Source organism: Lissotriton vulgaris, chromosome 12 (assembly GCF_964263255.1).
Source record: "Lissotriton vulgaris chromosome 12, aLisVul1.2, whole genome shotgun sequence".
Taxonomy (NCBI): domain Eukaryota; kingdom Metazoa; phylum Chordata; class Amphibia; order Caudata; family Salamandridae; genus Lissotriton; species Lissotriton vulgaris.
The window spans coordinates 148,463,683-148,489,269 of NC_141700.1; the positions used below are offsets into that span (position 1 = coordinate 148,463,683).

Sequence of the window (25,587 nt, forward strand, 5' to 3'; positions counted from 1 at the left end):
TGATTTCCCAGATAGTGGAAGTGTATTGTTAACATTCCTGAAGCGCGGAGAGAGGAGACAGGGCTTCATTAGAGATGCAATTAGGCCTTTGCCTCAGAGGAGCTGGTGATCAGTCCTTCCATAGCACTGCCATGTAGTAGATTGCGGGGGAGAAAAGTGGGACTTTAGTCTGCTGTTCAAAGTGAAAAGAACACTATAGGTGAGAACAGATCTTTATGGCTGATGTTGGCCAGGTGCAGAAGGCTCACACTTCTTTGTGATTCTGTTATGGATGATCCAGGCTGGAGACTACCTTGTTGTGAGGAGCGTCGCTTAACGCAAAGACTATATCCGGAGAACTGCCTGAAAAGGATACTTGAAAACAGATCCGTCCAAAGCGTGTTCTGAAGTTGACGGCAGTGGATCAGCATTTCCTGTTTGCCTTTACTCTATACAAGTGGGAGCCAGTGTCCCCTTTGTAGTCCCCGTTACAAGTCCTCTATGACCAAGGAAGGGAGTGCGCCACAGCATACTCAGAGAACTACTGTGCAACTAGAGTTGGTGTCTGTCTGATCACCAACTTCCCACTGGTGTGGGGATATCACCTGAAATATTGCCTTGCTGGAAGAATTTGTTTAACTGCCCTGAGTTGGCTAAGACGAGCCCGCTCTCCTTCAGCAAGCAGCCTGGCTCCTAGCCAACTCAGCATGCCATCCCTTCAGAAGGTGTAAATTTGCAGGAAGAGTTAGAAGTAGAAAGACCCTGGCTCTGGGGTGGGTGGTTGGGGGGCTGAGGAGAACAGTCTGTTTGCCCTGGTATCAGTGGGCATCAGACTCTCCGAGTGGTGGTTCCAGTCTGGAACTACAGAATTGCAGCTGTTTCTGCTGCTGTCAGTAAAAAGAACACATGATGGACGGAATGCTGAACAATGTAAACATTCACCCCCATTCACAAAGATCTGTTTTTTTTTTGCTCCCCACTCCCCTCTGGACCCACCCATATGCAAATCAGTCTTGATCCTGCTCTTCATGGGAACAGTCCATCCCGAACTGCCAAGCCAGGTCCTCCCTCGACCTGAAATAAGCATCCTGGGACTGGTTTCGGGGTATTACCCATCATCAGCCAAGCTACCCTGAATCCAGTGTCTCAGTGAGCATGGAACCCACCTCTGGGCATATCCTTCCCACTTGGGACGAGAGAAGCAAAAAGAACAAATGATGGACAGAATCCTGAACAATTTAAACATTTACCCCAGTCATAAAGATCTGGTTTAAATCCATAGTTTTTTTGCTTACCACGCCAACCCATCATTTGTTTTGGCTTTTGTCACCCAAAGTGGGAAGGGTATCCCCAGACGTGGGTCCCGTACTCAATGTGCCACTGGATTCATGTTAGCCTGGCTGATGAGGGGGAGGACCTGGCCTGGCAGTTCGGGCTTAACTGTTCCCATGGGGAACAGGCTCAAGATTGATTTGCATATGCTGGGTCCAAACTGGATTGGCATGGTGAGCAAAAAACATTAGGCCCAGATCACTGTACTGGGGATGAATGTTGACATTGTTCAGCATTCCGTCCATCAATTGTTCTTTTTGCATTTCTTTCTGCCGCTGTGACAAGAGAAGTGTGAGTATAACTCATCGTGTGCTGCTGTGACCAAGAAGTGTGGCCATGTCACCTCATGCAGCTGCGACCAATAAGTGTACACATGAGCTCATCCCATGCTGGTGGGACCAAGAAGTTTAGACTGCTGCCAAATTGCACCATGCCTGAACATGTGCCTTTCGCTACATATATGGTACACCATGCATCAGGCACGTTATTCATGTACATTACAGGCCTGCACGCGGAGAGGGGGTGGGAGTGTCCTTCGGCCATTTGCCTTAGGAGTGATATGGGTCTCTAGTAGCCTTAGGTGCAGCATGACGCACAGGGCGACATTGTTCGGGGCCACTTAACACACTTAAATTAATACATGCCCGACTGCCACCCTCCCTGACATCCATCCATGTGATAAGACCCCAAACTGGCCTAATTACAAGTATAAAATTGGCCTGCCTGGGCCCTGCAGCTGTCAATTTATTTTTTGCCTTACCTGGTGAACACCGCACACCACGTCCACAAGTCCTGATGCCGACAGCAACCTGCAGTGCTATCAGTATATTGTGTGTCTGACTGCCTCAACCTAGTGTTCATATAATGGCGTCCAGACCACGACCATTCCCAATCAGACTAACGAGCAGGAAGCGGCCTCACAAAAAGTTGAGTTTGCGCAAACTCGATTCCTTGGCTTCCCTCCTGCCGCATCCTTTCCCAACTGGTCACAAAATCACAACACCCTCTAAAGAGGTTGGAAAGGGTGAGGGTGACAATTCTCTCCACTCTATAAAAATCAAAAGAATTGTTTAAATCACGTGCAACCTAGTTTTCAGAAGTAAAAAATAGCTCCAATTGATGACTGTTGTGCGCTGTAATCACTTCGGCTCAGTTAAACACTTTATTTCTTTAAAAAGAGACCATAAAAGAGACATACAAATACAATCCTAAAATACATTCATATTCTTAAAATAATAAATACATAAAAAGAAAAACTAAATATTACAGAATCACACAATTACCTCCGATAAAACAAATAGTTTACAATCTCAAAATCTGTGAATCATTAGCAATTGTACACTATTAAAACCCCAAATTAGTCAGATTAGGCAACTACTCCCATTTTCTTCCATACAAGCCACATACTCATGACTCATTTCACTTTCTCTATTCAGGTACTAAGCCAACCGAGGTACGGAACACACGTCTCTACACCAGAAACCTGGATTTAGAAGGAGCTGGCTTGGAATATGCCATGTTTCTGAACCGTGAAGAAAAAAGAGTAGTCGGAGTGTTCCAGATAGGCCCGTACTTGGAAGGGCCACCCTCGTAAGTAGAATCTGATTCATGCTATGTCTTGGGTCCTGGTGATTAATTACAAATTGCTTTCTGTTCTGTGTTCTTTTACTACACATTCATCTGAAAGGTTTAAGTACTCTTTATTCTAATCTGTAAATCTCATCTTAATGTTCACTATGTTTTCTTTTAATTTATTTTGGGTGCTGTGGAAATTGAAGGAGTATTTCTAGTTCTATATCAGCTAGGAAAAGATTGGGACTACAGTCCCATGGTGGCAACAACAGTGTCCTAGGATTAAGGAGTATACGCATGGTCATAGGAACCTGAGCAAGATTGTCCCTCCCTACCATGTTGGGGATGACATCCATAAATGGATAACTGCTTTGGAGAGGGCCTGTAAAGTACAGATGGTCCTTCAAGAGCAGTGGGCAGCTATCTTGTGGCTCTCCTTTGCTGACAAAGGTAGAGAAGAGGATGCTGAAAAATATTAATTCCCGAAGAGTTCTCTAATTGATGGGTTTGGCTTAACCACTGAACAGTACAGGATTAAGTACATGGACACCCAGAAAGCACAGACTCATGACTGGGTAGATATTGTAGATTGTGCTACAAAGGCTCTGGAAGGTTGGATACTTGGCAGCAAAGTGCATGACTATTTAAGATTGTGCAACTTGATTATGTGGGAGCATGTCCTTAATAATTGTCAAAACCAGGTTTTGTACCAGTACCTTGTGGACTCGGATCTGACTTCTTCCCAAGAATTGGGAAAGAAGGCAGATAAATGGGGCAGAACCAGGGTGAACCAAAAGAAACAGGGGGTGACCAGAAGAAAGATTATTCCAAGACCCAAGAGAAAGGTGGGGATAAGTCAAAATCTAAGTCCTCTGAAGAACTCCAAAAATCCTCTTCTGGGAGTGGGTCCCAAACTCATTCTTCCCCTGAAAAGAAACCTTATTGCTTTTTCTGTAAGAAGCCAGGCCACAGGAAAATGATGCCATTTGTCCTAAGGTCAGCAATAAGGAAAATATTCCTCCAAACACTACTTCTACACTTCCTGGTACTACAGGCAGTAATCCCCCAAGTGGTGGTAGTGCACCCAAAATCTTAGTTGGGTTTTCTTGGGGAACTGGGGTGGAACCTGGTCTAGCCAGGTTCCCCACACAGACCACTTTAGTCTGTGATGGTGGCATGGGGTGTGCCACTTTTACTGTCAGTCCCATTTCCTTGGGCAAGTATAGACACGAGCCTCTGATCAATGGCCAGAAAGCTGTTGCCTATAGGGATACAGGGGCTAGTGTCATCATGGTGACAGGAACCCGGGTGCCCCCAGGTCAGCTTTTACATGAATTTAAGTACCAGGGGACTAATGCTGATGGTGTGAGGACAGATCGTCCCCTGGTCATAGTCAATCTCAGCTGGGGAGGGGTCACTGGTCCAAAGAGAGTGACATTGTCCCCAAACTTGCCTGTAGATTGCCTATTGGTAAGGATCTAGAAACTTCAACTTGGGCTGAAGAAGAGCTGAAGGCTCATCTACAGATGAAAGCCCCCCCTGAGAGAGTTGGTGGCACCCCTAGGGCCTCAGTCCAAACCCAGCAAACTTTTGGAGTAGTGGAGCTTGAAATAATGGTCCACACTGGTCCACCAGAGAGCACAGGAAATGAAGATCAGGCTTCTTCCCCCAGACTATAGGCAAGGGTCAACTTCCTCAGGGAACAGATCATACCCCTTGTGAAGGAACTGCCCCGGAGGTGGTCAGGCCTGTCCCGGCAGAACTACCAAGGGCAGGGGACCCTTCCATGGAGGAGCCCAGTCTGGAGCAGGTATCCTGCCCCTCTCTACCCAGCCTCAGTCAGCCTTGGACTGCAGAGGTCAGGGGTGTCAGTGGACCCCTAAGGCCCCCCCTGCCCAGAGGAACCCCCTCATCATCAGATTAGGGACACCCAGTCTAGTAGCACTTGCCAGGTGAATATTCCTCAACATTCTGAGGGATCTCTCTTACCCTTAGGTAGTGACATCCCCCAGATGGACTCTGATGTGCAAAGGAAAACCTGGGACAAAGTTGTTCCAAACCTTCCGTGGCCCCCCAGTGCTCCAACCAGAGGGACTCAACCCCCAGCATTAGGCAGCCAGAGGTTGACCCCTAGGGCCAGATATCTCCGTCATGGAAAGAAAGGCCTCTATGGTGCCCAGTGCTCTAAGGAAGCTGAGAACAACCCTGTTATTGCCTTACTTCCATACTCAGGCACCCCACCAGCCTATTTTTGCCAAACCAAATTACTGGCAGTTAATACATATTTTGGAGAGAATTTAAAACCCTGACTCCTTAGTGGTCCATAAGACAGGAAGTATCCAGGCTAGTGCAGGACCTTCCTTATATGGCCTATATGGCCAATTAGAAAATATACTCTCAACTGGGCAAGTGGGCCTTAACTCCATCCGTGGGGGGGGGGGGGGGGGGTGTTATGTTGGAAGGTAGGATCTGACTGCATGGGTACCCCCACTTTTTTGTATGGTTTTGCTGGTTTTTGACTAGTCTGAATGAGAGCCTGCTAGTCAGGACCCCAGTCTATCTGCTTTCCCCTTTACATTTCTATGCATGTACTTTGGTACACTCCAGATTGAATACTGGGGTACCCTTATAAGTCCCTAGTATATGGTACCCATGTACCCAGGGCATAGGTACCCCAGAGGCCTTGCATGGGCTGAAGCATGTATTATGCCACCCATGAGAGGCCATACAAAATGGAATTACAGGTCTGCTCCTACAACCTGTGAAAGCTGGTGCTTGTACCACTTATTTAGATATAGGTTCACTATATCTATAGGTCTCTACACTTAAGACTTATAAGTCACCCCTATAGCAGGCCTTATCAACCCTGAAGGCAGGGTGCTGGGTTTTATGTGAGAGGGTGCCCCTGCATGAGTAGAGCCTCTCTGCAGCCTTCGGAGACCATTCTCCCGGGTCGTCTGTGACTCAGTTGGACATTTAGGCGGAGGTGCATTATAACCTCACGGTAAATGCTATCTCAAAAATGGCTGCATAGAAACACCTTGGAATCAAACCTCCACACCAGTAACCAGTGTAGGAGGTATGATTCCACCCTTCTGAAGCAAGCTTTGTGGGGTCACTGGTCCATTCAGTGCCAGCCTTCTCAACCCAGACCGCACAAAATGGATGGTGCCGACCAGAGACATTTCTGCCCTCCTGCTGCTGAGCCAAGCTCGAGCAGAGAAAGACAGCACAATAGGCATCCTTTCACAGGGTGGTGTGACCACCTCCCAGACAGGATTTAGTGTATTGGGGCTGGGTGGGTGCACTCTGAGAGTGCCTGAAAGTCTGCACATGGGGCACATTTGGTGTCCCTATGCATATTCCAACTCAAACTAGTTCTGGGAACCATTGGCTCCCACTCTGGCGCGAAACTGGACAAAGGACATGGGAGTAACCTCCCCCCTGTCCTGTCCCTCCCCCAGGAGGGTCCCCTGAATCTATCCAACCCTCTCCTGTGGGTACAAAAGGGCTTACCTGACTGTAGCTCTTTAGATTTTACATGGACAAGATTCTACAAGAAGAAACCACTGACCTTCGACCGTCTGGACACTCTGGACTTCGACTCAGACAGAGTTCGTCCCCCTCTCCGTCCAAAGCTTTGTCTGTGCCCTTGCTCCATACAGGCTCTGTGCAAGACCTGTGGTGCACTGAGGACAACTAAAGAATCTCACTTGGGATGAAGGAGTCACTGCCCTGCAAACGAAGGCACCTGAACGCAACTGACCGGTCTGCTGCTCCTGATCTCCGGCGGACTCCAAAGATTCCAGCAACACAGGAGGTAGGTTACAGAGGTCCCTGAGGTCGAGCTGCCCTTTTAGCAAGTTTGAGGCCAGTATCCCTCGTGGGGACTGCATAACCCGAACCCCTGTGCAATGCGTCTATTTGCAGTTGCATATGCTTGTTGGCGATTCCCGAGCTTGTGCGTTGGACTCCGTGTAGTCCTGACCCTGAGCAGTATTTGCACCAAAGAACTCCGGCCTCCTCGCACTGAGTGCTCCGACGGCTGGTACTTTGCAATCCCTTTGCGACTCCTGGTCATTCGGCCTGAGGGTCATCTTGATTCCTGTTGGGCTTTCCTGGTTGCTCCAGACGTGCCCTGACTCCCCATTGGTTGGTGAGTCCCCTGGACCTTGCTGGTCCACACTGTAACCTGCTCGACCTTCCTGTGTGGGTTGCTTTTGCCAAGGCTTGTTGGTGCGCCAGCCGGACACCGAACCCCCGCAGCACTCAACATCCTTTGTGGTACAGCTCCCATCTGACTCCTGGTCTTCGTCGACGTCTCCTGGTCCTTGTGGCTGCAGAGTCCAGCATCCCTCCTTCGCACCTGAAGCACCCTACATTGGTGGGCATTTGTCTACCCAGCCCCTTGTCACTCTTGAGTGACCCAGACTCTGTCACCACTGCTTTTAGGTTCCTTCCTTTCAGAATTCAGGCTTGGATTCCCACTGACCCTTTTCACCTTCACGGCAGCAGCACTTCTATGAAGCCTTCCATAGAGAATGACTGCGGTTTCCGACCCCACTGCAGCCCTGTGCACCCGGCTCCTCTGGGATAGGTAACTCTGGTACTATGGTATCCACGGGTGGAGTGGATCTCCAACCTCTTATGTTCTGAAGGGTTTTCTCCAAGTCCTCCTGGAAGGGTCCTTACACTGTAAAATTACAACCGTGACTTCCCTATAGAATTGGACGGAGCCCATGGTCGTGTCAGCACACTGCACCCGTCCTCCGGGGGGGTCCCTATTTACTCACCTCGGGTGGTTCCTTAGGGTCCCAGCGATTCTACGTGCTCTAGTCATGATTGTTATACCACTATTTTAGTATATGGTTTGGTCTCCCCCTGGAGCCCACTGTGTATTGTGCTACTTCCAACTGTTCTATTGATCTCGTATTGTGTTCTCAGTGCTCTATCCTCTGGTAGAGGATACTAGAGAGTGTTATATTAATAAATACATATTTTTATATAACTACTGTGTGGTTCTCCTTTCATTTTATTAATTCAGGATTTGATATTCTGGTAAAATAAGCAGCTTTACATTCCTTCAAGATTAAGCCTGAAGGCTGCTCTCCATAGCTACCACTAGGATAAGTTTCTAAAGGTTATCTTTGACCTCATACATAAGGGTCGTTTATACTGGGGCACGGTGCCCATTTTAATTAGTGGACAGCATATACCAGGCCAACTTCTTACACCTTCGGAGGCATATGATGTGAATCCAGAACCCTATTAGCAGAACCATCAGGCAGACTCCATTTATGGCCTATGGCCATTCTTCACTGCATTGGGGTTGTCTTTGAGTCAATAATGTTCTCTGCCTTTTTTTCACACTTTATTTTGTTTTTAGACAGTAATAAAATAGGTATTCAGGTCATGAACTACAGGCTCCTATCTCTAGCCGTAGGCCCAGCAGTTTTGGAATTTCTCTCCTCGTTCACTTTCCATATTCGTAGACGCAATATTCCTTATTTATCGACAGTGACTTGTCTCCCAAAGTTACAAGCATCTCTGTATAACTTTGAAACTCACTTTCATGCTCCCTGCGCCAGCATTAACTTCTTTTGGTTTGTTTCATCATTGAGCGTCTTATTTAAGTTTATGTAGTATACAATATATATTACAATATATCAAGGCTTGTCACCTCCATAATGGATTTCAACTTGTGAAGAGACAGTAAACTACTATTCTGATATAACTGCCCAAGTTTTGTGGTCTCAAGCTTATCATACTGTGATTGCCTCAATCTCCAATGTTGCCTATCTCTTAGGGTTACAAATTAATAGAATTTCAGGTGAGTATATATTGTCCACTTTATAGTATAACACTAATTTGTACCAATCCCCCACCGATCAGTCTTCAGGGTTCATCTGTTCAGTGGATCTATTTCGATTCCCCAAAATTGTTTTTTCTTGTGGGACTAGGTCTACTAATTCACTTTCAACTTGTATATATGGGAGAATCCTCCCAGTTCCAAACTAATATTTGTTATGTTGCCCTGATGCGACATACTAAAAAAGACCTATATCGGATATTTTCATAAAGCAATCTTAATATATGACACCATACTCTGTGCTATTTGCCCGCCCAGGTGAGCATGATCAGGGCACACCTTATTTGTTTGAGGAAGGTTGAAGGCGTGTATTACAGAACAGCAACCAGGGTATGACAATCATCTTTATTAGGGCTATTCTGCTGGCCATTGATATTGGTAATTTTTTTTCTATTTGCTCGAACACTCCGATAAACTTGGTGCCATAATTCTCCCTTACGACTACCTCATGGTTTCTGTGGATTCTAATCCACAGGTGTCACACCGAGTCATTTCTAAAAAGCAGAGGATAATTCAGCTGGGGTCTTGTGGGATGTGGTGTCAGCAGGAATATTTATTGCTCTAGTTTTTACATTAAGACCGGACATATTGCCATTTCTCAAAACTTCTCTGATTAGTGGAGAAATATTTGTGTCTGAATGTTTAATATGGAACACCAAGTCATCAGAAAATAATGAGATACATTTTTTAAGGCATCCCATGCATATTCCCCAGAACGCATGGAGTTCCCTGCATTCCACTGCAGTGAAACACAGCCTCCACCTCCTGTCTTGTTTCTCCGGGTTTCTGTGTATCGAAGGGCAATTTGCTATGCTTGGCATTTGTTATCCCTATATTTCCGCTCTGGTTCTCCTTTCCCATATGGCAGTGCATCCACAGCCCTGCAATTTCTCCCTGCACGTGTTTGGCAATGCAGGCACCTTCCCTTCCTCAAAAATATCTTCAGTGTGCCTTAATGAATGTAGGTGCTTTATGGTGCAGCACGTATAAGAGCTGCATCTGCCTGGTGCCTAGTAATTTTATATGGTTCCAACAAGTTAAGTAGGACTGTATATCTGGACAATATAACCGTCAAAATATGGGTAATGATTTCACACATATTATCAGAGTCTGCGGCCTAATTCCTAGCTAACTCTCAGTGCGCCATCTGGACCCCTAAACTGACCAGCGTACCAGGTGGGATCTGCAACCTCGGAACATGACCACTTTAATTCGCCAAGGAAATCGTGCAAACAGATTTACCCTTTCATTGTTACTCAGACATGCCCAAAGGATGACACAAGAAAGATACAAGTTGGTTTTCAAACATTTATTGAAGCAATTGTATTCTTCTGTAAAATGTGTGAGCTACAATTAATAACAGGATCAAACAAAGCAAGGTAACCAGAATTGTGAAAAAGATAAATAGTTCAAACATTATAACGTTTTAGTATAATTATATTAATATGCATTCATTTGTATACTTCTATCCTATTCCTACATATACTTTTGAGAGCATAGTGGGAGTACCCTCTGTCAAACCCCTTGTGTATGATGTTTCGGGAAGCCTGTCTGGTGTACAACAGGCTACCGGCATCAGCGGGAGGCTAAAGTCAGCAGGCGGTATCTCTGGCACTTCATTTCAGGATAATATACGCTGAAGTACTCCTCTGCCAAAGTTAGCCCAGATGTATAACAAAAACACTGTACCCAATTGCAAAGGTGCAATATGCTGAAACTGTTGTCTTGAGACTCAGAGCTGTCTCTAACCGTGCAATTAAATGAAGGGCATCGTGCACAGTGTTCCTTAGCCTTGTACAAAATATACAAATTATTTGATACTATGCTTCCTAAGAAGTGTCCTCCCTGCAGAATGAAGTAAGTTATAGTGTAAGTGCAAGGCATGTAAGAAATAGAAAGTAATCTTTTAGAAAAAGATGTCATGTTTAAAATATGTAATTATAATGTAGTATTGTGCATTTCCCTGTTGTGCCTCTTAACAGTCACAGCGTTCACCCTCTCTGCATGTGATGACATCTCCAAAAGATGCTCCCATGCCTCGAACCGATCTTCCATCCAGAACCTAAAATAAATGGTTGGTAGTACGGGTGAGTGCCTTTTTAATCAGGGTCTCATCAAGCAAGCAATACGGTTTTCAGGCTATATGGGTCTCACTGCTACTGCTGGAGTTGGCTGCCATGTATTTATGGTTACCTCCTCTTCCATCGCAGGCGCTGCATGTTCCTAAAATGGTGTAGCTTTGTTTCAGGTCCACTTCTGGAGGGAGGAGGAGGGTGGGGTCTCAGGTAAACCTTCTACCCTAGGAGCGTGTATGGTTCGCCGAACTGGCAGGCTACTCTGCCGTCACGACAGCAGGAGCATGATCTACCCATATGGCTCACAAGTAGCCCATGTTGCTGATGGACTTCTGCACTGCCGCTATCTTACGCATGATGCCGCAGATCTAGTTTAGCAGCTTGGTCCTCCTACCTGGGGTCACCCCAAACATCCCAGCCTCAGTGTCAGTGTTGGTAGTCCGGGCCCATAGGGGACTTCTGTACCGCCAACATCTTATGCATGGGCCTCTGCTGAGAACAGAGCTCCACTGCTAGGATGCAAGCATGCTCTCTAGTGCAGGCCACACCCTCACTAATAATGTGTTCTTGACTTGTGGACCGATTGTACACATATGTCTACGCCTTAAAGCTGGATCCTAAGATTCTTTTCATAAACAGGGGTGTGCAGTTCCTCTTGGAAGAAGGGGGACATTGTAGTGTTTCAGATTAAAATAGTAGGCTTAGGTAGAAGCAAGTGGCCTCACACACCGAGAGGTGTCATGGTTCATCACTTGGGCAAGCTTCTCGTTGGGCCGGTACTGCAATGCCCAAAGGGCACTCACTAGGGGTCTTTTTGCCGGAGATCTTTTTTTTTGCCGTATGATGAGGTGTAGGTATGTGGGTTATGTTGTGTGTGTAGTGTGGTGACCAAAAGTGTATTAAAATAGGTATAGTGATGCTCAATATAAGAAAAATGTAATAATAAACCTCAGTACCCTATTTAAAAGATGTGGTGCTCAATTTAGGATACAATGTTCCTAATGAGCAAGGTGAGTGATTCGTTTTATAATGAGGTCAACATGTTTCTTGCCAATGCCTGTCCAAAATTGATCAAATGGCACTTTTTCAGGACCTAATATCATTAACCTACACTACTCAGTGACTTGATTCAGTAGTTTGTGTTTAGTGCTAAAGTGAGCTCACAAACATCGGGTAACTAAGTGCACTTGTACATTGACCTCGAAAACAACCCTCAATAGGGCCGAATCGGACCCCAAGAGGATACGGCAGAACGAAACACCTATTAGTGTCTCAGACGCGAAGCAGCGTCTGCCTTGAGACCTACCCCGGCTCTGCTTCCTCCTTGGTGGTGAATTCTTAATTTTATTGCCTGGGTTGTTAACGGATTTTACACAAAGCAAGAAAGTGAGATCATAAAGCAATTAAAGGTTTGAGGATCAGAAGGAAATATATCTTCCAGCAAAAGAAGATCCATCGAATCGTTAATCCATCCTCTTATGTCAATGCTGTCAGAGATGACAAGCTGCATTGGTATTTTCTTTTTCTAAGCTTAGCATTATTAGGTCCCATTCATTGAATGGTAATCCTATCACCTGAAGACAAATAAAGTGTGTGCGTTTATCAATTTTCTATTGAAAAAGTGGGCTAGGCCATCTATACTTAATCGCAGGGATTGAAACGTGTGATGATTTTCAATTAAGAGAAATCTATCGATCCAAGATCCTTGCTAATACATTAGTCAGTAGATTCAATAGTTATCTTCCACATTGTTTACATATGGATGAGGAAGGTTCCCTCCCATGAAGGAATCTCTCAAAACATCCTTGAAGTTGATGCTATTATTGATTTTGTCTCAGCATGTATTTCCAGCCAAGCAAGCCATTTTCATTATATAAAGGTGCTTCTAACTGCTGGATCACTTCAGGTGTACCTTCTTCAGAAGTAAGTAGTATGCTCCATTAGATAAAGAATTAATTCGACTTCTGGGCATAGCAAGTACTCCTGATGATGGTGCAAACGTGGCGAGTTGGGAAAAGAAGGGTAGTTTGAACGGGTGAGGTGTGGGGATTGTGAGCCAGACATAGCGGGCTGTTAATCAGACCAATTTAAGTTGTATCCTTGATCCGTTTCTGCTTGTTATGGTATGAGAGAGGCATACTTTTTCTGGAGATGGTTCCTGTATTTGTAGGTTCACTATGCTTCCGTATGTTTATCAACTGTCTAAAAAAGTTTTGAGACCGGTGTCTTAATGTGGAGCAAGAAATATATTTGGTAGGCTTCATCTAACTGTCATGGGATTTAACCTTTAGTTTCAAGATACTGGGGTAGTTTAGGCAGTTGTGTTCTCTACCTCTGTCTGTTCTTGGCACCGGCTATTAGAAATGTGGATTCTCATAGCCTGGTCTGATTATCAGAACTGCATTTAAAATTACAGGTCGAGCAAGTGCTGGTCTGACAGGTCAGTGAGAAAAGTAAAATTTGACAGTAGATTTGGGCAACCAAGCCGATCAATCCTGCATATTTTATCATTGACCTTGTTTCATCTTTACGTTTGTCGTTGTCTGCAGCATCCGGTGTATAGCCCTCCGGTGTGTGCACAACCATTTTAGATTGTGAAGTCCGTCCTTTCTTGCCCTCATCCATTTTGTTATAGGAGTTGGTACTCTATTTGATAGACAGCAGGGATCGTTCACAGAGTCAAAAAAAATAAAATTTGATTGCCTGGGTCATGATTGATGTATTTAAGAAGCAGAAAATCGATTCAAGCGGAACCTATTTGCTGACTCCAAAATGATTCAAGGGGTAAATGTGAGAGGCTGGGGAGTGAGGATCTTAAAGCCAAAACTTCATTTGTGGGACTAAAGGATAGGGATGAAATTAGAAGAACAGTAGTTGAAGTGTGCATTGAGTTTTCACTTAAAAATGGATCTGTGTTGATTTTTGCTGTTTTCTTCCATCCCTTCAGCATGATGCACGGTGGCTGCATTGCAACAGTTATAGATATAGTAGCTGGCACATGTGCTCTCATAATCCATGGCAAAGTGATGACAGCCAACCTCAACATTAACTACAAAAAGTAAGTGTATCTATACATTTTAAAGTTTTGCCATACAACGCTGTCTCTCCTTGAGTAATTCAATTATTTACAAGAAAATTAAGTTCATGCACCATCCATAGAAGCTACACGTGAGGTAGGATAGCTAAGGCTGGGGTGGAAAGCGGGAAGTGGTAGGGGTTAGAGCAGATATTTCATAAAATCACAGAGGGTCAGTAGGATGGGAACAGATAGTGGGTCAAGGAGATATGAAATAAAACTGACGAACAGCAAGTCAGGAGTGAGACACATGTCCAATTTCGGTATGTCACAGCATACCGAAGTCTGTTTTGCTACAGTCATTAAAACCCTAACAAATGCTTGCACTTTGTAGAACACAAGTCAGCATATGCAGTTATGCGTCAGGAGAAGTGTGGCTCAGGGGTTAGAGGCGGCAGACCCGGAAGCTGAGATCGGCCCTGGACCAGGGTTCAATTCCCCGCCTCGGCGGGTCTTGGGCTAAAAAATTCCACTGATTCGATAATTCTCGCTCCGGTGCCTTCTCGACTCACGGGTTCACACTCTGCGACTCTGGGCAATAGCTTGCTTAATCTCCACAACTGCCCCTCGCGGCGGGATGCCTGGCTTTCACCTTGCGGATACCCTGCCGGGGTTTTCTCACAGGGGAATACCAGGACGGGTTCCCAAAGCAAGCGCTTAGATACCGACCTCGGTCAGTGATTTGCGCTATATAAATACATGTACATTTACATTTACACCATAATAGAATCCCTACAAAAGTATGCTTTTCTCCTTCCCTCTTGCATTTTTACATTGATCCATGCATTTGGGATCAATGTGACCCCAGCCCTCTTTCTCTAACACATTCACTCATACATTACACCTTTGAGATCAATGTGCCCATCCCTTTTCTATAAGTAGTTCCTTGGCCAACAGATGCAGAAGGCATGGAACTATGACATTGTGAAGAGCACAGGTGCAATTCCACCAAGTCAGGCCTCAAGAAATCTACTTGGCCCCTCCCTACAGCAAGTCAGGTTTTTACTGGACTGTTCTGGTGAGATGACACACAACAGATGATCGGTTCACTCAGAAACTGAATGAACAATAGATAAGTCTTTAAGTCTTGTTTTTATCTTGTCACAGTTTCTCTGCATTCAGACACAAAGGTCAAATGTCAGCTCATGTCTTACAATTTGCTGCTTATTTTTTCCTGGAGGTTTGGTTTTTACTTTTCTATCACCTACAGTAAAGTTGGACAATTTGTAAAGTAAACTGTCTGACTGTCATGGCGTACAAAAAGAATGACAGTTTTTCTTCTAACACGAAACATTTAAATTGCTTGTAAATGAACTGTACACACATTTCAAAATATATTTCAGTAGTTATGAAAGCACATTTTCTATAATTCTGTGTCATGATTAAAGAAAATGTAATAGGATGAAAACAAATCCAAATACGTTACATGATGAATGTAAAATAAATGATAAATATTTTTGCTGAAACCCTATTGCTACAGATTAATGTATATACATACTCTATATAGTTTTATCAGTAAAACCGCCTGCTATTGGGAAAGTTTGTGGCCATTTCAATGGAAAATGTACTGTTTGTAAATGTTAGTGTGCAATCACATCACGCTTTAGTTATACATTTATTGTTAGTGAGATTTTAAACATGAACTCAGAAACATTCCTACCTCCGCCATCGAGACAATGCAATTGGTGAAAAAGAGGCAAGCCAGGGGTCATGTGTATCCTGTATGTGGACTAGATTTTTATTATACTTCGAGCAAATGTTCTGTCTGTTAAATCAAGCCAAAGGGTTATTTGTATAACATAAATACCAAAGTGACATATTTGAAGGCGCTCTCCTGTATTGAACAAAAGGTGGTTCTATAAAAAACATTTGCTTAGGATCACACAATTTGAGACCTGTTTACGGGTCAAGTATAGTAGTTATTTCGAGTAGAATATTCAAGTCACTAGACCTATAGGTCCGGTGAAATGTTTATGATTTTTGCACTGGCTGCAAGTGAACAAGCTGCACACCCCACCCCTACAAACTTCAGTCAAGGGATCTCCACAACCCTACACTCCCTTTCTCTATATTTCAACCTTGCTGGCTCTTTTTCATCCCTGCTATCTCGCTTCGTCACCTTTTTTCCTGCAACCCCTGCCTTCAGTTTCTCTTTCTGTCTATTACTCTGTGTCAAAGTGATAATGAAAAATAAACCCCGGTGTACAAAAATGAGTGCCGGTGCTAAAAGCCTGCACAAAATTGTGCTAATGCCATAGTAAAGCTCACCATCAGACCCTTATATCATTGGAAACATGGTTGTGAATTTAATTATTAAAGCTCTGGCCCGATTTAAGCAACCCCTGCATTAATATCAGATGAGACATTCTATACTTAAAAATTGAACACATACGCACAAAGCCTACTTGTGATCAAAAGCCACTTTTTTACAATTCCGTGTAGGAAATTACAGGAAAGTTAATTAAAAGTTTGTTTACTATTCACTAAAAATCTATTCCATTAGCTAATGTAGATTTTTGCAAAATTTAATGGACGGGTGATGTTATAAAAGCCAATTTTGTGCAGCTGGCTTCCTTTGCCTCAAGTGCCAGTATTCTGTATGCTGATGAGGTGAAAAGACCCTCTCTGATCAGACATAATAGAGGTGGTTCTCCTAGAAGGACCACTGGGGGAGTAATCACTGGACACTTGCCCTTAAATTTAGGAGTAGGGAGTGGCGAGATACACAGATGGCACCACAGATAATCAGGATGGGTCGCCTCAGCTCAGATGTTTGCTCTAGGTAGGATCAGGATGTCCGGCCTCTGCTCAGATGTCTACTGGAATCTGGGGATCACGGTTCGATCCCCGGCTCCGGCGGCAGGTTAGCCCAGCACCATGTGACTCTGGGCAATAGCTTGCTTAATCTTCCCAACGGCCCCAAGCACCTAGAGACCCTTACGGGTGATTGTTCGCGCTTTACAAATGTGGATTATTATTGCTCTAAGTAGGTACTAGTGTGAGAATAGCGTTGAAATGTTTAAGCTTTTTAAACTAGGACCCTTCTCAACCCTCCTGTCACTGCATACAGTTGGGAAGAATTCCTTTCTAAAACCCATCAGGGGAGGTTTGGTGGGGAAGATCCTCATTTCAACAGGGCAGGCTTTGGGTGGAGTTTACGAGCACTGGATACTTTGGGATTTATGTAGGAAGACGAGCAGGAACTGCTGAAAAGTAGTCGGCAGGCTTGTCTTTGGGAATAATTTTGGGATTTGGTTAGAGGATGCCACCAGTCACTGCTGTGTATTATTGAACTGACTTCACATTACACCCCACCACCACCATCTTTAGTGTGCATCTGGACTTAGGAAGACGCAAGTACAATAAGAAGTGTAAGTTCTGCTGCCTCTGCTTTCCCTTCTACTCTTGCTTTGGAAGTGGCATCAGGGTCCAGAACAGTTGGTGTCCTTTTTATTTTGAGAAGCAGAAAAAGCTGATAGAGTTTCCTATGTGTAACAGAACCAATTGACCAATTGGGAATGGACAACCGGAGTACTGGCAAGGTGAGTGAGGTTGAAACTGCCTTTGACTATTGTACTGTGCTGGAGCCCTAGTTGGGGTGCTTGGTTGAGCGTGCCTCCCACTGTTAAATTGTGGCCTAAACCTTAGAAGCATCCCTTACTGTTTGGCAGCTTTAGTGGTGACCAGGAAGATGTTAATGTGAAAATTAAGCCGGGCCACACACATGAAACCCTTTAAAGCTCTTTATTTCAGGCCACTGAAGTGGAACTTCATCCACGCCAGCCTCCGCACAAACTGCTTATACTTCATAGTATAATATTCTTACAGAACTTTGAAATCAAGGTTCTGTTCTGACATCTCAATTATAACACATCTGACCCTTTTCATTTTACAATAAACAATAAGTGCATAGAGCTGTAAATAAATGCAACAAAGATAACTAAACAAATTATAAACATAAGCATTTTCTCAAAAGAATTGAAAGAAGTGTACAGGAAGAAAACAAGGCTGTGGAATATTCAAATAAAGTATAAAAAGTACAAACCAAAAGAACAGTGTTCAAGACTCAAGCTGAACCCAACTCATAATCCTGCAGATATGAATGACTCTTTCTGTCTCTTCGCACAACGACAATCCATTCTCTTATATTGCATAGCTCATACAATACCATTAGCCCCATCAGTCCACTGTCCTTCTCTGTTGATAGAACTAGTTACTCTCTCTCCTGCCAGCAAAAAGCCACTACAACCCTCATCACTTTCCACCTCCGATCTGCTACATTCACCTCCCTTCTGGTACAAAGCTGCTCTGCGTCAGTTCCACTTGCTTCCATTCTCCAACACCCCATACCACTCGCACACATTCTTGACCTTGAACGAACCCCTAAACTTAAATATATCTCTGCCAACATAACCATCCTTGACCTTCACCCAATCACCTTTAAGAATCTTAGATTCTAAAAACCCTTTTCGAGGTACGCATCATTCCTCCCTGCATTCCAACAACACAGAACCTATTAATCCTTGCATTGCTTCCTCTTATAACCTCAAATGGGGATCTGTTGAGACCCATATTGAGAGTGGTATGATGAGCCAATACATCTTCCTGGACTGCTACAGAAAGATCCATACCACCATGCATTGCCAACTGTACGGTACCCCTGACCATGCGATTCATTCTTTCTGTAATATCATTGCCTTGCGGGTTATAAAAGGTGGTACGGTAATGGTTAATACCATGAGCGGATACAAACTCCGTAAATTCAAATCCTTATATTCAGAAGAAGTTGGATGCCATTATCGGTCATCAAAGTATGAGGGAAACCACCCCTCCTAGAAATCTTGCATAAATTGGCAATGGTACTTCTTGTAGAAATATTCTTCATGGAAATTACCTCCAACTATTTGGAATAAATATCCACTAGCACCAAAGCAAACCTCCGATCTTGGCTCACACCTGCCAGAGGGCCATTAAAATCCAGACAAACAGTATGCATACCTCTTTTGGATCCTGAATATGACCCATTTCAGACTGCACACCAGCTTTAAGTAGTTTTTCATTTGCCGTGCACACCGGACACCTTTCCACCCATTAAGAGGTTTGTATGTCCACCCCCGGCCACCAAACATTCTCCACTCTTCTCTGAGACAGTCTGTCCCAGATGTCCCTTATGTGCCAACTGGATAATTTTCTTTCGAAGATTCTCAGGTGGTATAAATCTGTCCCCCTCATTAAAGCACTCCTTTCGCAGACAGATAATTCATCCATTAACTTGACAAATGGTCCCACCGACACTGCAACAGTGGGCTCCCTCCGATCTCTAGTCCCCACAATCATAAAGAACATCCTGCAAAACTTCATTTCTATCATTTCTCTAACCCATTTTACCATTTTACTCCATAGCATGCAACGTCTCCCTCCTTGGAATTGCGTACTGCCTCACCATCAACCAGCTTCCAATCCACTGATAAAGATGAAAGGGCATCAGCTTGAGCATTACGCCACTCAAGAATGTGTTGTACTGAATACATGATTTCTTATAAATGAGCTGCGAATCTGGCTGACCCTTTTCTGGCCTCACCAGGAGTTAAGACTTTCATCAATGGTTCATGATCTTTCATCATTATGATGTTCACACCCCACAGATATGTCCTGAAATATTCCGCCACCCAAGCTGCTGCCAATGCTCGTGCTCAGTAACTGAGCACTTCTTCTCAGTTTACGTTCGAGAGCACGATGAAAAGGCTACATTCTTCTCAATTCCACCATGGATCTGGGATAAAACCGCACCAATGCTAGATGTGCTAGCATAAACAGTGAACAGATTTCAAAGAAGTATCTTAAAAGTACTAGGATACCCACTTCACCACAAGGGCATTGGAGAAAGTGAATACACCGTAAGGTGGAAGTGGACTTGTGGAACCTTAGACCTGATCCAATAGGAACACAGAAGATAAGTAGCAGAAAATCGGTGTGTCCCACCGAGCAAACCAGAACAAAGAGAAGGTCCAGCACAAAGAAGGTCGTAGACCGGAACGAAAGCAACCCAGGGCAAAGAGTCTGCCTTTCTGTGGTACCACTATGGCCCATATGGAGGTAAGGACTAGGGAAACAATGACGTTGAAATCGATATAAGGGATACTAAGTATATAGATAGCTCACAAAATGCCCATAAACCATACAAAATAAGGCCCCCAAAAAACAGGGAACAGGACTCCAGTGCATCAGCACAACATAAACAGAATACCCGCCATAGAGTAAGGACTCAGGTAGGAAAAAAGTCAAGCAGCAAACTTGTAAAAACAGGCTCCCAGGAGGCAGCAAAGTAAGATATGCTTCAGATGGCTAGAAACTAAACCTGTCACTGACAGCATAAAATAGTAGAAAAGCACCTGCAGCGAGCAGGAACACCATCCTGGTTGTAACCCTGGAAGGGAAAGAAGTAGTCTGCCCTATGAAGGCTGATAGGACACTAACAAGGGGAAACAAATTGTTCCTGAAAAACCTAGTACAAACAACGGAGTTAAGACTCAGTACCGCGATCCCTGAACTGACGTAAAGCCGAATCAGCATGCACACCTAAAAGGGAGGTGCCTTTAAAAGGAATGTCAATCAAAGTAATTTGCACAGAATTCCGAAAACCTGGAGGTACGCAACCATGCACGCTGATGTAGACCTATGGAAGAGGTCATAGCCCGACCAACAGAATCCTTGGCATCCATACCACAGCGGATTCTAAGTTTGGTAGGTTGTTGCCCATCTTGTACCAATAGAACAAGAGCATTCAGGGCTTCTTCTGGAAGGAAGGAGAAGAGGCATGCCACTGAGTCCCACAAGGTGTGGGAGACGCTGGCGAGGACACAAGTCGTGTTCAGAGATCACAGGGCAGATCTAAAAGAAGAGAAATATGCCTACCACAAGCGTTAAGTTTCCTGGCCTCTTTTCAGTGGGATAAAATCAATATTTTGCAAGGCTAAAGCCGGCTGTACCATAATTCTCTGATTAGATGGATGTCTAAGAAGCCAGGATGGATCCTCCTGGGCCGAGTGATATCCGTGAGAAATAGAGCGATCTACAGGGAACCCTGTTTCAGGTTTAGCCCAAGCACCGAACAGGAAATTTGCTTGGACAACCTTTTGTTTTCTGATTGGTTGCTCAAACTAGTCTCTTCGAATGCCGGCTTTGACAGCATTCCAGACATGGGGGGTCATTAGGATGGAGGATTTTCCGCATCCTCCGGGCCGGCGGAAGCCACCGCCGGCCCGGAGGATGCTAAAAATCCTCTGCGGACCCACCAGGACCCACCGCCACATTAGGATGGCTGGTGGGTCATGGTTTAGGTCCGCAGCTTTTCCGCCGCGGCTGGCTTACAACCGCGGCGAAAAAGCACTAAAATGGTGAAGGTGTCTCTCAGACACCGTCAGCCAGATTAGGATGTGCTTGGGAACATGCTTTTCCGCGGCGGCTTTTCCGCCGTGGAAAAGCATGTGTAACTGCACTGCGGGGGCCCGTTGTGGGCCCCCTAGGTGTAGTGGGGGGTGCACATGGGGGGTACCTATGGTACCACCCTGCATTTGCGTGCACAATGCAGCAGGCACCGCGCGGTGCCTGCCGCTTTGTGCACGTAAATGCTGTGCATGCATTTTTAACATTGCTGCGGGTGCAGCTTGAAGCTCCACCCGCCGCAATGTTAAAAATAGAGGATGTGACCGCCACCCTGGCGGTCACATCCTAATCTGCACAGAGGGAACGCCGCAGCCCATGCGGACGTTCCCTCATGCTCTGGGGTCGCGGACGGACTCAAGTCCGTCCGCGATCCTAATGACCCCCAAAATGTGGATCAGCCAATTCAACATTGTTGTAAAAAAAATGTGGAATCCAATCTTGCATTATTTACATACTGTGGCCCTAATAGCAAGGGTCTCTCAAAGGTCCATTTGGGAGCTACTCTCTGTGGAATCCTCAGACTGAGTTGGGGTACAAGGGGATTTTGATTTCAGAGAGTTTTATGATATGTCGGAATCAATGGACTGTAAGCTTAAAAGTAAGAAATAAATAGATTCAGGAATATTTTGTATGTGGATAAGAGTAGATGGTGGAGCTCTAGTCATCGGGATTTAGAGAATGCCAGCAGTCAACAAAATCATATATGTCCATTAATCTGTTGATGGATTGTCTATTATTTAAAATTCCTTCAATGTTTTTAACCTTGTACCATCCAAAATACATTTGAATCTACAGCCAATGTAAGTGGTATGGCTCATTGTGGAAGTTCAGTTGCCAATAAATCAAGGCATTACCGAAAGTAAGCAACTTTATCATCAGATAGAGACTTCTAGCTGCAGATTCCTTACCTTAGAATAGATACCCAAGCAATACCTCCCCGGAAGTGGGCCTGGGGAACTAATTCACTCTAGAAAGTCCTGCATGACCGAACGGGCAAATTGCCCATCTCGATGGACCTGAACATCCAGCCAGTAGTGCTTGGTGAATCACAGAGAAGCCCACATTGCTTGCAGGCAGATTTCCAGGACATGCAAACCCTCAGGGGGTTGCTTCTTGGCCAGTGCATGCCAGATTTTAATGCAGAGCTCGATCAGGAGATGGGCCGTTACTGCACAGCATTCCCCTTCTTGGCTCCGACATACCCCACGAAGAGTTGTTCATCCACCAAGAAATCTTTTGTGCAGTCAAGGTAGAGCAACAATGCTCTTTTTGGGTCCAGTTGATGGAGTTGCTCCTCTTCCTTAGAGGGATGTGGTGGAGCATAAAAGGTATGCAGGGTGATGGACTGGCCTACATGAAAGGGAGTGACAACTTTCGAGAGAAAGGAACTCTTGTGCGAAGAAACAGCTAGTCTGGGAAGATGGTTAGGTACAGAGGCTTAGATTAAAAGACCTGGCGCTCACTCACCCTCTGGGTAGATGTTATCGCCACTAGGAAAGCCGTCTTGATAGTAAGAAGCCTGAGGGGACAGTTGTGTAGCAGCTGAAAGAGAGTGGACCGATGGCCATGCTCAACAGCTTGTGATACCAAGCTCTCTGAGCCAACTCTGAAGCCATAAGTAGGACTTGGGCCTTGTCATTCCTGATCCTCTTGAGAACTCTGGACAGGAGTGGAATGAGTGTAAAGGCATGCAGGAGGCCTGAGCTCGACTCAAGACAAAAAGAGTCTCCCAGCATGAACCGCCTTGGAAACTCTAACGTGCAGAACTGCTGAGATTGCTCGTTCTATGCAGTGGTAAACAGATCTAACCAAGGGTCTTGCAACTGCTGAAAGATGCCTTGCACCCCCTCCCGATGGAGATGCCATTCATGATCTACTAGGCACCTCCAGCTGAGTTAATCCACCATGGTGTTCAGAGAGCCCGCCAGGTGTGGAGCCACCAGGAAAATGCTGTGATGTTCCAGCCATGTCCAGAGGCACAGGGCCTCTTGATAAAGGTTACACAAACCCACCCCTCCCTGTTTGTTGCAGTACCACATGGCAGTGGTGTTGTCCGTGAACACCTGCACTAGCCTTCTGTTGATGGAGGGTAGAAAGGCTTTCAATGTCTGCTGGATTGTCCAGGGCAACAGTAGGTTGATGTAGAGTCCGAATTCCGCCGGAGACCAGAGGCCTCTGATCTCCATCTCTCCCAGACAGCTGCCCCATCCCAGGAGTAATGCATCTGTCAACTCTGTCAGATCTGGTTGGGGAAGGGATAGGGGTCTGCCGCTGACCCAATTGCAGTTCGCTAAAGACCACTGCAGATCTTTTGCAGTTCCCTTCGAATTCTAGACTATGTCGGAGGGATTCCCCCGATACTGTGCCCACTGGAACTTCATGTCCTACAGCAGAGCCCGCATACGCCAGTGGGCTTGTGCCACAAGCAGGATACAGGGGGCCATGAGGCCCAACAACCTCTGAGTCAGTCTCACCAAAACCCAGGATAGTAGCTGAAATATTGGTACCATAGCCTGAATATTCAGGACTTGTCGTTCAGGAGGATGAGCCTGAAACTGCACCGTGTCCAGAAGAGCTCTGATGAATGAGAGCCTCTGAGAGGGAGGTATGTGTGACTTTGGCACCTTGATAGGGAACCCTAGCAAGTGTATGAGGTCCGCCGTAGTCTGTTGGTGGGGGACGACTGCCTGCGGCGAGCCCGCCTTCAACAGCCAGTCATCAAGATAGGGGAAAACTGGTGCCCCTGATCTCCGCAGATGAGCTGCATCCACCACTGTGCGACACTGGTAAGGCCAAATGAGACCATGGCAAACTGAAAGTACTCTTGGCTCACTGTGAACTGCAGGTAAGGTCTGTGGGAAGACAGGACGGGAATGTGGAAATATGCATCCTGCAAGTCCAGCACCATCATCCAGTCTCCTGGGTCCATGGCAGACAGGACTTGAGTGAGAATTGTTATACCATTCCTACAAATATAGTAGGTCGGTGTATTACACCAAAACGAACTTTATAGTATAGAATCTTAGCCCACATATACCATCAGTGAGAATGGAGGGGTTTAGGCTAGTTCACAGTACCACACCCAACCCCTTAACCAACCAGGGTAATAATATAAATAAATTCTATTTGTAAAACACAAACATATCACTCCCTTAAGGGTTTCAAGGTGCTAGATGGCCGTTGGAGTGATTAAGTCAGCTATTGCCCAGAGTCCTATGATGCTGAGCTGAGCTGCCATCGGCGATCGAACAGTTAACCCATGCTCCGGAGTCAGCCGCTGCGCCACACCTCTCAGATGTTGTTGGCAACCTCGAACATGATACTCTGATTTTCAAAGAATGTGTGGAAACAGATCCAACCCTTTCGTTTAGCCCCTCTTGTATGCCCAAGGTAAACACCGTAAAGATACCACAATACATTTTCAAAGATTTATTGAAATAATTGTATTCTTGCATAAAAAGCATGAGCTGCAATTATTGGAGGCGTGAGAAATGTTACTGTAATCATCTTCAGTAGAATGGTAAACAATATGAACAATTCAACCATGTTAATTGTTGCTAATGACGGAGCAAAGACCGAACTGGAAAAGTAATCTTACTACAGTTTGCTTACTCGTATCTGTATCTAATACTATACTAAAGAGAGCACCATTCTGCCACATCAATTGGCATAGCCTAAACCTCATACCTTGGTCTCAGGTATCAAGAAGACAGCTGCAGTGCACAGGTTATCTTCCTTAGTAGGATGGAGGTGAGAGTCAGAAGGGCTGCAGTTCAGTCACAGTCTGCAGCTGTTTCATGATAATCTTTGCATGGAAATGTTCCTCTCAATGAGCCGTAGCACCGAAGCCTTTTATATCGTAAAACGCTGTTTTATCCAACAATGCAGAGGTTCATAGCAGCTCATTTGGTTTTGTCTAGCTAAAATTAACTGTCTCCTAGCGAGCACAGAAAGAAAGGAAAACAACTGCATTGTGCTCTTCATGTATGATTCTGGAACTATCTGTACAGCCTACAGGGCATCAGTGTCTATTCCCGGATGGACAAACAGCACATTCACGCATTAGCAGAAAGGTGTGGAAAAGTGCACCACAAGAAAGAGATATCAACCTAAGGAGTTGAATCTAAAATGGAGAATACATGTGCGCCATGCCACACCCTCCCCTTGGTCTGAAAGAAGTCGTATTCACTAAATGCTAGTTAATCAAAAGGCATTTAAAAGGCATAGCATTATAAAAT

The 25,587-nt window shown here is 45.1% G+C and overlaps 1 protein-coding gene across 1 annotated transcript in view; it reads left to right on the plus strand.

Moving 5' to 3' along the window:
• Positions 1 to 25,587, plus strand: part of LOC147673716 (acyl-coenzyme A thioesterase THEM4-like) — a 135,349-nt gene that overhangs the window by 56,192 nt on the left and 53,570 nt on the right. Inside the window, exons 3-4 of the mRNA XM_086947635.1 lie at positions 2,748 to 2,901; positions 13,775 to 13,885. Coding sequence (XP_086803761.1) covers positions 2,748 to 2,901; positions 13,775 to 13,885 — 265 coding nt within the window. The remainder of the gene's footprint in view (positions 1 to 2,747; positions 2,902 to 13,774; positions 13,886 to 25,587) is intronic.